This window comes from Triticum aestivum, chromosome 7B, assembly GCF_018294505.1.
Source record: "Triticum aestivum cultivar Chinese Spring chromosome 7B, IWGSC CS RefSeq v2.1, whole genome shotgun sequence".
Taxonomy (NCBI): Eukaryota; Viridiplantae; Streptophyta; class Magnoliopsida; order Poales; family Poaceae; genus Triticum; species Triticum aestivum.
The window spans coordinates 654,770,865-654,786,784 of record NC_057813.1 but is presented as its reverse complement, the minus strand read 5'-3'; the positions used below and the strand labels follow the sequence as shown (position 1 = coordinate 654,786,784).

General features: G+C 45.2%; 1 protein-coding gene across 1 annotated transcript; it reads left to right on the top strand.

The window, feature by feature from the left end:
* The first annotated feature begins 353 nt into the window (after positions 1–353).
* LOC123158382 (citrate-binding protein-like) lies at positions 354–5,995 on the top strand. The gene is made up of 2 exons (XM_044576396.1): positions 354–611; positions 5,600–5,995. Exons 1-2 carry the CDS (start codon positions 354–356, stop codon positions 5,993–5,995), a joined length of 654 nt encoding a protein of 217 aa, XP_044432331.1.
* Positions 5,996–15,920: the final 9,925 nt, after the last annotated feature.

Here is a 15,920-nt window from a genome sequence, read left to right as displayed (position 1 = left end):
AGAAGGCCGACGATGGCGGCGACGACGGCGACTACTCGGCGTTCAGCCAGTTTTTTTTAGATTAGTTTATATATTTGCTATGTATGTAATGAAAATCCGCGAACATGTCTAATATATGCGTAAGTTTGCCGAAATTTGTCGTGTTTAACCGAACTTCGCGAACTTTGCCTAAATTTACTATACATTTTTATTTTTTTAACGCACCTGGGGCGGCGGCTGGGGACCAACTCGCCCCAGGCCCATTTTTTGTGCCGGGTCATCCCAGACGGCGATTTTAGGCGCCCCTGGAGGCCAACGGCTGGAGATGCTCTTAGCTAACTAGCAAAATGGCTCCCAACTTACACGGACTGTCTATGCCGTTCCACCTCCTCATCCTCCTCCTGGCACTGTCATGCGCCACGCAGGGCGCCAACGCCGCGGCGTGCGACCCGACCACCGGCTTCATCACCGTGCTACTCACCGATGCTCAGCTCCCGGTGCAGAGGCCGTACGACGTGCCGCTGGAACAGCGGTACGAGCTCGTGAATGGCATGCGGCGGATGTGGGTGTACTGCACTGACAAGCCTCATAGCCCAGCCAGCCACGCCAAGCCACGAACAGAAATCCGCATGGTAATTAATCATCCCCAGTACTAATCCATTATCCATGCGCAGTATTAATTCGTCCATTAACACCGTGTCGTGTCAATTAACCTGTGGCACAGCAAAACTACAGCTCCGGCAAACTATGTAACTCTGAGTACAGTGGCACATAATGCAGAAATGGCGGATTGCCACTTTTCGGTTGCAGATCACTTCGGTTTGCTGACTTTCCATATTATAGCAGATAAATTTGGTCCTCCCCATTGCGGAAATGATCAAGTTACAATCCGGGTGAATTGTGATTAAATCAAAATGCTCGTAAAGGAAAACATGTTTGTCTCCAAATACGCATGAAGTTTCAAAGCTGTGCTTCAGCATCCATTCTGTGCTATCATAGTCCTCCATAGCATATATTGAAATTTGAACCACAACGCCATCTCTCTTTGTGTGAAAACTGGCATAATACAAGCATGCATGCGATTGCTCAATAAAACCACCACTCAAACGGTCAAACCACGAGGGAAACGAAACTTCGTCCATGTTTCCCCCTCTGTGTCCACCGTAACTACACAATGGGATGACTCACAGCCAAAAGCAGGAAAATGCAGATAGTCGATAAGAAAGATTGCTAGCTTATTAAGATAAGTGAGAGTGATATGCTCGTTATAGCCCTTCTCCTTATGAACCCATCTCGCACTTTCAGATGAATAAACCTCCATTCCAATGAAGTTGGGGTCGAACTCAAATACATGGAAATGCGATGACAGGTTGGGGTCAAAGCCTAATTCCGCCGTCATCGCTGTGTAACAGCCAGAGCGCAAAGTTCTATCCTAGCTCGAGCTCCACGGTACCCTATATCCCATCCGTCCAGGTTCCTGAAGATTCGTGCATGTGACAACGCGTTTTGGAGCCATGCATGGTACTTAGCATTGGGACACCTGTTTAGCAGTCTAGGATGATAGTAGGGCCTACTAGGTTTCTAGGCAGGAGGGGCTGGTCTTTTGTTCTCGCATGCACCGCTCCATGTGATGACGCTTCTCTAGGTCAGTGCAGCAGGCTGTGACACACAGAGAGAGAGAGAGAGAAATAATGAGAAAAATGTGTACTCCCAAGGAGAAGTAAACTTTTTGAGCAGGAGAAGCTGTGTGACGGATTCAGAGAAAGAAAAAAAATCTTTTAGGATTGAAGCAAGATAGTGCTGTGACTGTGAGAGAGAACTTCTATGAAAATTTACTGTTGTTTATATCTCCTATTGCCAGAAAACTGTACAACGTTATAAACCAAAAAAACTAAATCTGAGTTCTTCTTAGATTAAAGCACTGATGCAACAGTAGAAGTGTTTTCAATTAATTAACTACAGTATGTAGTATCGCTGGCTTCCCATGCTCTTGAACGACGAGGTGCTCGAGGCAGTGATTCGTTGCATCGTCTGCACACCGTCGTGGGCCCGAGAGGCTGTCAATCCGTCTGCGCTGCTCCCCACAGTGAGATTCCACAGCTACGCATCAGTAGCCCCCTATGACCTCTGTCAAAAACTGTTAGTCCGTACTGTAAAAAATGCTCTTAAGTTTTTTTTTTGCTTTACTGTAGCTATTGTGTTTTACACTTTTAATTTCTAATGGAGAAAAACTATGTGGAACGGGCATACATACAAAAGCCCGAACTGCTGATCCTTCCTTTAAAGCTACCGTGAACTCCTCACTATTCTATTGAACAATCTTGGAACTATAGCTTGAAGCTTGCAAGCAATACAGAAGATGGCATTCAAAAATATTGTGAAGCTCTTGAAGTAGATAACCACTATGTGGTACCATTATCAACTCTAGTTTATCTTCTCATCACCATTATTATTCTTCTCTGTTTTCTCTGTTTACTCCATGTTAGCATTCACTTTTTACTAACATAATATTGGCATTGCATGTGGTCAAATCGATCCTCCTAGACACCCAGCCCGAGCACAACCGCCTCCCAAGCCTCTTTTCATGGCGGGTGCATGGTCCATGGTCATCATGCTACATTGCAATCCATGGCCTTGTGCGTGCATCTTGCGGTGCTTGTAGCAGATGCGCATGCCTCCAGTCCTCCTTTCCGTTGTGGCCACCTCCAAGACCTTGGGTACCCTTTCCGGCAGCAAAGGGATCCACTCGAGTGCAGCGTCCCGTCGTACAAGCTCTCCTGCAGCGATGACGACCATGCCAGGATCCAGATCAACACGACAACTTACCTGGTCACCACCATCAACTATGATGATTCTTCCTTCTGGTTGGCAGGGCTGGCCCTAGCGTTACAGAGGCCCGTGTGCGAATGAGGTACAATGGTCATACCAACTATAACATAGTAATATAAATATGTTGCCAATATATATCACATATCATGAAAATATGAACGCATAAACATAAAAAAATGTAATTTTAATTAGCAAATAAAGTCTCCATACATCATGTATATATGATTATATAATGCAAATTATGATTATAAGATATATGCACACAACTATAAATAACAACTGAGTAAATACAATCGGATGCAGTAGATTGTCGGCCCGACGAGGTATGCCTACACAGATATCGCTACAACCACAAACCGGTTTTCAGACAAGCTGGGCCATGGAGGTTTCGGCGCCGTGTTTAAGGGTGTGCTGCTTGATGATGTTCATGTGGCCGTCAAGATGTTGAACTCTGGCTCCAGCTGCAACGGAGATGACTTCATCATTGAGGTTTCCATCATCAGCACGATCCACCACGTCAATGTAGTGCGTCTAGTTGGGTTTTGCTCCGAGGAAATTGGAAGAGTATTGGTTTACGAGTACATGCCATGAGGTTCCCTCAACAAGTACAACTTCTCGGCTGAGAAGACTTTCTCTTGGGACAAGCTCAACGATATCGCTCTGGGCATTGTCAGGGGTATCAATTACCTGCATCAGGGCTATGACATCAGATTCTCCACTTTGACATCAAGCCGCACAACATCATGCTCGACAATAATTTCATCGCCAAAGTCATTTTGTCATTTTTGCATAGCTCACATGTTTACTTATCTCATCACCAAACTTCACACGTGTGCAATATCCATCCATATGATCATGTAGAATTCTTTTCGGGATTTTTTTTTGAAATTTTAAATGTGATTCTTAAACTATTTAAAATAAAGTCCTCCAATGCACCCATGTTTCAAAAATCCATTCTCACCAAACTAGCCCCTATTTTCCCACGACACCAATCCGACACATGTGAGGCGTAGTCCAGGCCAGCGTGAACCTCCCAGGATAGCAAGCAAACATGTCCTTATAATACATTTAATTTAAGAAAGTTCAAACAACAATGCACGATATATTGTCTAGTCTATTTTAATTTTATCCACTTACTCTCTGCCGTCCTGATCCGCCGTCCCGATCCTCCTTTTTATTAGCACGTATAGGCCGGTTTGGCTTGTCAAGAACGATCGTCTCATACAAGTCCCGCTTGGTGTTGGTCCACTTTTACCACTCCACAAGACAATAATGCAAGCCAACTTGACATAGAAATATCTCAAGCGGTGTCGCGTCCAAGTAAAATAATGAACCCACGCTGGGTGCTCTGCTGGCCGCATGCAATTTTTCTTCCGCCCACCAACGAATACAAACAACTCTATAAACAACTTTTGTAGTGTGTCTGCTTCCACTACCAGTCCGTGTCGTGCTATAGAAATACAATGCTCCCAAATGCTACAAGTACACTTTGATGACACGTATGCTGTCAAAAATATGATTTCGAACTAGCGGGGGCTTCTAAAAGAAGTGTTAGTTTCAAGCTATATATTTGTCGCATACTAACTTCACTACTCAAATGTGAACTGAGCATAGCTTAAATGGTTAGGTTTCTTATGGTCGAACCAGCTCACTAGGATTCAAGTCTTAAATTTGGCATTGGCGGTCGTATTTTTCTTAATTTATTTCATGTCTTTCGGTGATGTGTGTTCATTGGGAGGAGACTTTTCCTTTGACTACGAAGGCGTCTGTCGCGACTTCCTCAATCTCAAGGTGAAGTGCTGGCTCGGTATCTCCAAAGTGCTCATATGGGCAGAGTGTGTGTGCATTCATATGGATGAGTGTTTGCGTTTGTACTGTATTAAAAAACCTTCAATACTCAAATATATATGTTTCCCACATCTCAAATATTTCCTAACTAAAAATTACATCATGAAGTTGATAGTAATTGAGATTTGAAGATAAAAGAACTCAAAATTGCAGTTTGAATTCATTGAAACGGAAACTGATTTTAGTTTGAATGTTCAAAAAAAAAATTAATTCTTGGAAGATTGATAATTAAAAAGCCAATTATTTGTTTCTTGTTGTTTTATGTAGTGTTGACCTGGTAGATATGGATGTCAAAAAAAACCTGGTAGACATGGTCAAAACACATTCGGAATATCCTCGGAATTATGCTCTATCTAGGAAACTGTAGTGTATCTAGTTTTGTAAGTTTATCGTTTGCTTGAGTTTAGATTTCAGGCTTGTAACATGCACAGGTGCACTTCAACATTAAGAATCCGAAAATTCATAATTTATCCATCGCAACACAAGGCTGAGTTCTACAAACCTATACGCACATTGTGTGCATAACTGCATATATACACACACACATCGATCAGAGGCTTGCTTCATTAGGAGCTTGCTTAGCTAACTAGCAAAATGGCTCCCAACTTACACAGACTGTCTATGCCGCTCCTCCTCCTGGCACTGTCATGCGCCACGCAGGGCGCCAACGCCGCGGCGTGCGACCCGACCACCGGCTTCATCACCGTGCCACTCGCCGATGCTCAGCTCCCGGTGCAGAGTCCGTACGACGTGCCGCTGGATCAGCGGTACGAGCTCGTGAATGGCATGCGGCGGATGTGGGTGTACTGCACTGACAAGCCTCATAGCCCAGCCAGCCACGCCAAGCCACGAACAGAAATCCGCATGGTAATTATAATCAACCTCAGTCTACTAGTCCATTATCCATACGCGGTATTAATTTGTCAATTAACCCGTGGCGCAGCAAAACTACAGCTCAGGCGTGTGGCAGTTCGAGGGGTACGCCTACGTGCCCTCGGGCACGACAGGGGTGTCCATCATGCAGGTGTTCGGCGCGGCGAAGCACGCGACGACGCTGATGCTGCACGTCTACAGCGGCGCGCTGGTGTACTATGACGACTGGACGCGGGTGGTCGACGGAGGCATCTACGACCGGTGGTTCAGGCTCAACGTGATCCATGACGTCGGCGGCGCAGGGACGCTCACCGTGTTCATCGATGGCCAGGAGCGGCTGCGCGTAGCGGGACGCGGCGGCGACATACACTACTTCAAGTTCGGTGTGTACACTCAGACGGCCCCCTCGCACCTGATGGAGTCGCGCTGGAGAGACGTCAGGCTCTTCACCAAGGAAGCCTATTGAAAGCAAGCAAGTGGCATAATGTTTAACGAGCCGATTAGCTAACCCGATTCCTGTTCTTAAAGATGTCCGAGTTTTCGCCCGTCATCAATTCAATTCAAAACAAAAAAGATGACAAAGTTTTCGTCCGTGATATTGGGACCAGTTATGCAACAGATGCCTGATGTTTTTTTACTTTCAAATTGCTTTCATGTGAACCGTTGGATCGATATCCGAGTGCCATCCTCCCAAAAACATTGTACGCCGAGTATATTGATATATGCCAAGTGTAATTTTTCGGGCACTCGGCTTACCACCATGTAAACCGAACACACTGCAAAACACACACGACAATTACAGGGCCCTCAGCTTAGACAATTGTACGCCAAGAACAGCTATAAATACACTTGGCTTAAAAGTAGATCTCGTCATATTCGAGAAAAACACTCGGGTTAAATGCTACACTCCGCAAAGTAGCTGCCACGTGGTCATACTCGCCTTGCCTAACGGTTGTGTGTCTGTGTGAACTATAAGCCGAGTATGCTCTAGTGGCATATGCGGCTTATGTTTTCCTTTTGTTTTTTTAAATGCCAAACCCTTCATCTCCACGTAAGCTCAGTAGCCGATATAAAGCACAATCGGCTTACATTTGGATATTCTCACGCCCATGTACCTGCGTGATGCCCCCACCATGTCAACCCTGCGGCCCTCCTCCACCTCAACCCTTCGTCGCCTGCCCGAGCTCGCCGTCGGTTGCACAGCCGCCATCGATCTGCTGCCTACAAATGCACCATCGCCAGCACTTCCATCCCGGCCGTTACCGTAGCCTCCATCGCCAGGCTCCACCACCTCTACACCGGTCATCACCACCAACTCCATCATCGGCCCAACTGACGCCGGCCGACCTCCCACATCCCACCGAGGTGAGCTAGCTCAATTTTTTTTAATTAGCACTATTTTCATATGGAAATTGCATATGGTTACGATGGATCACCTAGGAGGTTAATATGGATGATATGGAAATAGATATATATGGTGTATATGTATGACTGCATGCTATGGTTATGGATCTAGCTAGCTAGGTTTAGGGTTTGGATATATATGGATGATGGATGATATAGATATGGAAATTTGATATGGATGATATGGATAATATATATGGATGGATGACACGCATATTTATATATATATATATATATATATATATATATATATATATATGTATATACATACATACATATATATATATATGGATGATATGTGGCTAATGGATGGTATGCATGTTTTTATTTTCATTTTCTGTCTTATAAATTACTATGGATGAGCTTCAGAGGAAATGTGTGCAGAATGCTTTGTATGATTAATTGGGAGTGTGAGACGAGAGGAGATGAGGTTATATCATTTTAATTTGTATAGATATTGGTCGATTGATGTGTATGTAGTAGAGTTTTGCAAGATTAATTGAAAAATGAAAGAAAATAAAAGAGAAAGAAAATGAAAAGAAATTAAAAAAAAGTTACCAGCAAAAATTTGCTATTTTTGTTAAAATGTGGATATGTGTGTAAATATTTGCAAATGCTATCTTTCATATGTGTGGTATATAGTGCTATATATCTTACATGTTGTTTTAGTTTTTTCTTACGAATACTGACATCTTTGTATGGTTTCGTGAAGATGGATAACAGCAGGGGATGGAACAGGGTGTTTGAGTCGCCTGCGGCAGGCGATGCCGCCAAATTGAGGAGGATGAAGAAGATCGCTCCCTAATATGATACCTCAAAGGATATGGTGGGGGGAGCGGAGTACGTGATCATATTTGTTGCCGAAGAGGAGCGGTGGTGGATGATTAACACATATGATGACTTAGCCATTGGAATGGTGGTCCTTCTCCGAGCAATGGATGAGGCAATGTTCGATGATGTCCATCAGTCATGGCGCTCGAAAGACTACAGCTCTCGCATTCCCACTGATGCAATCCCGGAGGTAGCCTAGGCTGGCCCGGTGTCAGTGCCAGGAAACCACCCGAATCAGCCGATTCGTATCCTCGGCTATGTCTCGGAGGCCACCGCACCATGCCCCGCTGCCCTATGTCGCTCATCGCACCTCCAGGCGAAGTCATCTCGCCGCACATACACCGGAGTTGTTACTTCGATACCACTGTGTGTGTGTGTGTGTGTGTGTGTGTGTGGATACTCTAGTATGCATGAAATAATATTATTATGGTTGTAAAAGTTAATTACTATATCTATCGATGCAATGTATTCTATGCTTGCATGTGTCTAATATTTCTCGTACTCATGTAGTACTTGTTTCGTCTAATGGACACCTCTCTCTCTCTCCCTCTCCCTCTCCCTCCCCCCCTCTCCCGCTCCCCCTCCCTCCCTCCCTCCCTCTACGGCTTAAAAGTCGTGTATTGACCTCTTCTCATCACATCACCCCTTGCATACGCGTGGTAGGATCACATGCAAAAGGGGGAATGGTTCCAACACTTCCTCACGTAATTTCGTATCCCCTCTTTAGCGGGCCTCGTGACGTCTAGCCCATCATTTTTTTCGGAAGGAGCCACCCCTGGTGACTTTTACTCCTTGATTTTGTTTGAATGGGTCATAGGATCATGATATACCCAAAGAGAGGCCAACTCCTAGCACGAGATGATTCGTGGGCACTGGAACAGGGGAGGTTCGCGGCGAAGCCATGGATCTTTCTACGGAATGGTCTAAAGAGATCGCCCCTTGTGACTTTTACGCCTTGCCTATTTTTTAGTTGGTCATAGTATCATGACAAAGCCAAAGAGAGGCCAACTCCTAGCATGAGTTGGGTCGAGGGCACCGGAAGGGGGAGGTTCACACCAAAGCCTTGGATCTTCCTGTAGGGGGAGGACCACACTTTTTTTGAAATGTGGGAATATTTCTTTCAATGTTCACGCACATTGTTTTTATTTTTATTTACATTGTATTAGCACGTTTCAAATAATTTACATACAATTTTTTGAAATGTAGAAAAGAAATTGTTGTCATGAACATTTTTTTAAGATGTCAACATATTTGTACATTGTATAAAAATTTTGGAAAAAAAAATTATATACAGTTTTTCCAACGTAGAAATATTTTTCTTTGTCGTGATTTTTTTAAAGCTATCAACATTTTTTAGTTGCACTAACATTTCTTTAATACTGTGCTAACATTTTTGAATTCACGGTTTTCAAATTTTCCTAAGTAATTTACATTTTTATAAATATGTTCATTTAAAATATAAATCAAAAGAAAAAGAAGAAGGAAGTAAAAACAAACTTAGAATGATGTCAGTACCATGGCGACCAAGCCATGTGTATACTTGGCCGGGCCGCTACCGACCATCTATATTGCGCACACGGGCGAGGCAGCCTTCTGTCTTGCTACAAACGAGACATAGGCGCACCCAACATAACACCCAGTAATAGAGAAAAACAAAAGCCTCAAACCATAAAAAGGGATAAGGCAACTAAGGGCGGGGAAACAAAAGGAGGCAAACACATGGGCGATTGAAACCAAACTATTTCTCAATCAGCTGAGTTCTAGGCGCTTTTTATTTTAATTAGATCCAATTATTCTCGCCCATCCTGTTACTCCCTTTTGTTAGCATGGATGCCCCGGTTTTGGTTTTTCACAGCAAATCAACTTTATTCCTGGTCATGTCATTTACAAGTAAATGAGAAATGAAGTCGGCGATTACATCATCCCAAGAAGCCGAAGATCTAGTTCTAAAAGAATGCTTAGCTAGCTCATCCGCTACCTGATTAGCCTCTCGGAAACGGTGTTTAAATGATATTTTGGCAAAGTTCATTGACAAGCTAGTGTTTGCATTCAGAAACCAATGCAATGTCTAGTCCTAGATAAGAGTGCATTTGGTTAATTGCCTCCACAAGAAACGAGCAATCAGATTCAACTTTCACAGTTTTGCACCCAAATTTGCCAACAAGTTCATTCCATTTCTAATTGTCATAAGCTTTGCGAATCAACAATTCTGGTATATGAAAGAAACCAAGTTAGTACTGCACGCACAACAATACCGCAAGCTTCAGATAAAGTGTCAATATGAAATAATGCCCCTCCGTTTACCTTGACCACTCCATAAGACGGTTTTTGACTTTTTGTCACATAGGTTCTTTCTTCCAAGTCGGCAGCATTGGATACATCTGATGTAAATTGGTAGCTCGGACACGAATAGACCGTGTTGTTTTCTCTGGAGTTTGAATTGTGATTCCTTTCACAAGTGTCGTCGTTGCTACCAAAGGTACCAAGCTGCCACAATAGTCAGTTCGTGCACAGGTAGTCCATCCGAAACAACACCAAGCTTTGATGATCTCCATAGTTTTCTTTTTCTTTTGAAATGGAGGCAAAAGTTTTGCCTCATCTCCTTAATAAAGAAGAAGAGAGTTGCCTGGTTAATTAACGGAAAATCGGATAAAAACCGTTACAACATGCCCATGCAGGACACACAGGGCGACCTGGCCACCCGCACAATAACGCACACACGCCGCCGAGGAGAAAAGCGTCGTCGAGGTTGCAGTCCGGCCGTCATCACACCTCCACGAGGGCGACTCCGACTCCACCATCGACGACCACCGAGAAGCCCACACCGCAAATAAGCGTCAAGGCCTGCACCGGCCATAGTGACTAAGCTTGATCTGTCATCATCAGTTGCTCTTTGAATGGCATCTAGAAGTCCCAGCTGAGACCACACTTGTTTCTCACGGCGACGTTTGAAGAGACAGTTCTACAAGTTCTCGTCACCCACCAAATAACATCAGCATTGTGGCGAACAAGTTGTCGGGATGCCAAAACTTCATAACTGGGTAGGACTCCATGTAGCTCCTTTCAAGCAAAGTGTTTAATTTTTTTTGACACCTGTAATCGCCATATATCTTTCCAAATAGGATTAATATCATAATATGCTCACTACCCTGCCCTTCTGGCCTAGTCAACTAGAAACAAAACTGATGGTCTAACTCTCTATAATATGCAGACCGGCCGGTTTGGTTTGTCAACAACGATTGTCTCATACGAGTCCCAGTTGCTTGCGTCAGAAAGTATCTCAAGCTGCGTTGCGTCAGAAAAAACATAATGAACCAATGCTGACTTGCTGAGTGCTCTGCAGGCCGCATACAAATTTTGTGTCGCGCATTAACGAATATAAACAACTTTATAGTCCACTACCAAGCCGTGCCATGCTATAGAAAGCATACAATGCTACAAATAAACTTTTATGACACGTATGTTGTCAAACTATATATGATTTGAATTCGCAAAAAATAATAATATGATTTCGACCTAGTGGGGTTTCTAAAAGAAGTGTTGGTTTCAAGCTATATATTTGTTGCGACTCACTTCAATACTCAAATAATGTTTATCGCATACTCAAAAAGAAATTTCAAAACTATTTTAAAAAAAGGATAGATATTTCCTAACTAAAGATTGCATTGTAAACTCTCTAATTGACTGGACAAATATAAGCCTCCACAGTTTTTTTTTAGATGAAAGGCATAAAGCCCGACTTCAAATTAATGAAGCCATCAACCGGCTAGGATACAAGGTGCTGATTATTACAAGGCAAAGCTTGGAGAAAAACTGAAAGATTACAAGAGAGATCACACTTCGGCAGACCAAAGTGCAAACTTGCCATTACAAAGCAAACAAGACCAAGCCGCCGGAGGTACATCGCAGACCAGAACAACGAATACAGAGACATCCACGGGGCACCGAACAAGCAGAGTAGAGGAGGATCGTGCCTGCAGGGAGGAAAACATTGGATGTGCAACAACCCGGACGTGCACATGCTAGAGAGGAGAACCCATCTCCTCTACATCCAAGCCGTGCCACAACATGGGGATGCCGTAAACCGGCCAGCGGAGCACGAGCGCGGCAGGGCAGCAACCACTGAAGGATAGCAGGGCACATCACCTCATCTCCACCACCACCGGAAACCCGAGCAAGCACTGCACCGCAGCCGCCACCAACCAAGAACTGCAGGCACCCAACCCAACCCCTACCCCTAGCCGACGCCTCCAAGGAGGAACACGACGATGGAGCGCCGTCGACAGCCGGCCAAAGCCTAGATTTTCACCTGGGGAAAAACAGGGGAGGGGGAGGTGGAGGGAGGGAAACTCAACGCGCCCTCAGGAGGGGATTCGGAGCCGATGCACCGCCGACGTCGAGGTCGATGCGGAGTCGACCAGGGGATTCCCCCGTTCCAAGCTCCCTCCACCGCACCTCAGGGGCCAGATCTTGCAGCACGGGCGCGCTGAATCCGGACAGGAGAGGGGATGCAGAGCAGACGGAAGGGGCCGGAGATCCAATCTGGCGGAGCCACCGGAGCAGCCCGCAGCAACGAGGTACCTCCGCCGTCCAACCGCCGCCCGCACGGCCGGAGGGACGGCCAGCACCCACAGCGCCCTCCACCGGAGAGAGCGGCGCCACCCACCAGATCCAGGGCCGCCGCCCTGGGAACCAGCGCTCCCTGCGCGGATGCAGGCCAGCAGGGCCTCGCCACCACCATCACTGGGGCCGCACGGCGGCCGGCGGCGCCCTCAGGTGGCGGCGGGGAAAGGGGAGGCGAACGAGAAAGGGGCTCGGGAGGCTAGGGTTTGGTCGCCCCCGAGTCGCCCACTCGGGGCGACGCGAGAGCCGGGGGGAAGGAGAGAAACCCACTAGGGTTTGGTTTCTTTTTGACCAAGAGACTTACCATATCAGCCTCCACAGTTATAACTGTATATAATATCCGCTCAGGCCATGGAAATGGTTTGGACCATATCAAAATAGTATTGTGATATGGCACACCTAATTCACCTCCACATCATTTAAAAATGCATGAAACAATTGAAGCCATACATTATTGTTACACTTGAAATCATTTTCCTAATTTATGAAAGCAAAACAATATCTCAGCAGTTCCTAAAGCATGATCCCTTTCTTGATTTAAAATGTTCTTAAAAAATAAGCTAAAATAATTATGAAAAAAATATTTTTTTTTATTTTGAATTCATTGAGATCTAAATTGAAGTTCTTTTAATAGTCTGAATTAATAGGGGTTATTTTTAAGTTAGATTTTGAGATCTTGATTTTTAAAACTAGAGTTAATAGTTTCCTAGCTTTTATAAGCGGAGATGACCCTAGTCACTACTAGGGAACACCTTATACACAGTATCTTAGCAGTAGCGCTGAACAAAATAGGGCGCTACTGCTACTTAGTAGTAGCGATTTTAAATAAACCGCGCTACTGCTACTACTTTAACAGTAGCGCGTTCTGCCAAAGAATGCTGCTGCTATACTTGGACTGGGGGCAGTTGGCTAGACACACTTAGCAGTAGCGCGTAAGCCCCGCCAGCGCTACTGCTACGTCTCTTAGCAGTAGCGCTTTTCTCTGAAATGCGCTACTACTAACTTACCTTATGCTAGAGCGCGCGGTGTAGTTCCCTCTCACTCACTCTCTCACTCTCACTCGCTCTCGCCCGGCCGCGCTGAACCCGTCGTCCGCCGCCGCCGCGCTGCTCCTCGCCGAGGTACTCCATCCTCCCCCCTCCTCCACCGGTCGCCCTCCTCCCACCGCCCCTCCCTCCTCCTTCTCAGGCCGCCCCCTTCCTCCTCCTCCTCCGGCCGCCCCCTCCTCCTCCACCCCGCCCCCTCCCTCCTCCTCCTCCGGCCGCCCCCTCCCCCTCCACCCCCGCCCCCTCCCTCCTCCTCCTCCTCCGGCCGCCCCCTCCCCCTCCTCCCCCCGCACCCTCCCTCCTCCGATCCCACCGGCCTCCTCCTCCTCCTCCTCTCTCCTTCTTCCTCCTCCCTCCATCTTTTTTTCTGTTTTTTACTATTGTATAATGTAGTTTTTTTACTGTTTTTAGTAAGTGTTTAAAATAGTTAGTAAGTAAATTAATAAACTAGTTGAACTGGTTTGGTTTTAGTAAGAACTAGTTGAATTAATAGAACTAATGTATTTTTAGTAAGAAAATTAATATAACTAGTTGAACTAGTTTATTTTTAGAAAGAACTAGTTTATTTCTATTTATAGTAAGTTTATTTTTAGTAAGAACTAGTTAAATTAATAGAACTAGTTGAACATGTCACATTTGTTGTTTTTTTTAATTTAAGCAATTAGTGATGTTATATGTATGATACTATTCGGGATGTATTAGTGATAACTTATAGGGTTTTGGTTTTTGCAGAAATCAAGGAGCCCCTCTATCATCCCCGCCGTCGTCCCCGTCATCGACCCCCTCCGACCTCGAGGTGAGACCAGCCAAATCTCCATGTCAATATTAGTCCTATAAGATATGATGTAGATAAAAACATGTATATCTTGTGTTGCTCAAATAAGCCTATGTAGATGAAAACATGTATATCCGAGTGGCCTATGTTTTGCCGGAGTGTTGATTAATTTCTGTTCCGGCAAATTTTAGGTGCTCGATATGTCCTTAGCAAAGATCATGCCGGAATTTTCCGTGAATTTTGGCATGACTTGTGCTAGAATATGTAGGAAATATCGAGTGGCCTGGATTTTCTAGAAAGATAATTAAACGATATTTCGGGTTGACTTTAAGACTGTCGAGGCCGAAGAATCCCGACTGTTGTCGTGGGGGTCGTTTCTCCTTCTTCTCGGGTGCTAGACCTTTGTTATGCACTAGGGGAAGGAGGAGTAACGACCATCACCGACGGTCGCAAATGTCAGAGAGGAATCAGTGAGGGAGAGTATCCACCATATATGAGAGGACAAAGAATTCCAACTGTTGTCGTGGGGGTAGCTTCTCCTTCGTTCCCATGTGCTAGAAAATTTGGTGTAATGCACTCGGGAACGAAAGGAGGAGCTACCATCACCGACGGTCGAATATATACACCACGTGAGCTGAGGGTTTTCAAGAAAAGACTCGACAAACCCATAGGCAACCCGTGATGAATAATAATGATCTAATTTAGTTTTTGTAGTACATATATTTAATTGTACAAATTTAATCTTTAAATTATGAACATAAAAAATGTCGTTAGGCTCTTGACCAAGGAAGCTTACTGATGAAAGCAAGCAAGAGGCATAATGTTTAGCGAGCCGTTTAGCCAACTAAACAGGCTTAATGAATTGTAGTTGTTTTTCATTCCTTCAAGCAACACGTTTTCCCGATCCTGTTCTTGAAGATGTCAGAGTTTTTGCCCATAAAAAAAAGTTGTCAAAGTTTCTTTTTGTCCTGGGGCCAGGTAAGCAACCAGATGCCTGATGTTTCTTAACTTTCAATTTCTTTCATCTAGACTGTTGGATCGATATCCGAGTGCCATCCTTCCTGCAGTACAGGAAAAACATTGTACGCCGAGTGTATTGTCGTATGCCAAGTGTAATTTTTCGGGCACTCCATGTAAACAGAGCACGCAGCAAAACACACGACAACTAGTATACGCCAAGGACAGCTATAAATACACTTGGTTTACATGCTACACTCGGCACAGTAGCTACCAGGCCATGCGCGCCTTGCCTAACGGCTCCGTGTTTGCGTGAGCTATAAACCAGTATGCTCTAGGCGCACGTGGCTTATGTTTTTCCTTTTCTTTTTTCTTTTGAAATGTCAAACCATTCATCCTAGTAAGCCGTGTAGCGAATAGAAGGCACTCAGCTTACATTTGGATATTATCGCGCCCAGCACCTCCTTATACAAAAAGTCCGATCGGCGTGGCGCCTCAACCAACTTAACCCTGCCGTCCTCCTCCACATCAACCTTTCTGCACCTGCCCGAGCTCGCAATCGTTCGCAGCCATCGTCGATCTGCAGCTTACAATTGCGTCATCTCCAGCACTTCCATCCCGGCCGCTGTCGCAGCCTCCGTCGTCGGGCTCCACCACCTCAACATTGGCCGTCACCACCAACCTGACGCCGGTCAACTGATGTCTCCCGACCTCCCACATCTCACCGAGGTGAGCTAGCTCCACTTTCCCCCCTT

Excerpts from the sequence above, each read along its gene's own strand:
- LOC123158382 (XM_044576396.1), top strand. The coding sequence starts at position 354 with ATGCCGTTCCACCTCCTCATCCTCCTCCTGGCACTGTCATGCGCCACG. Across the intron at positions 612-5,599 it reads CACGAACAGAAATCCGCATG|CAAAACTACAGCTCAGGCGT; the intron begins GTAATTAATCAT and ends CCCGTGGCGCAG.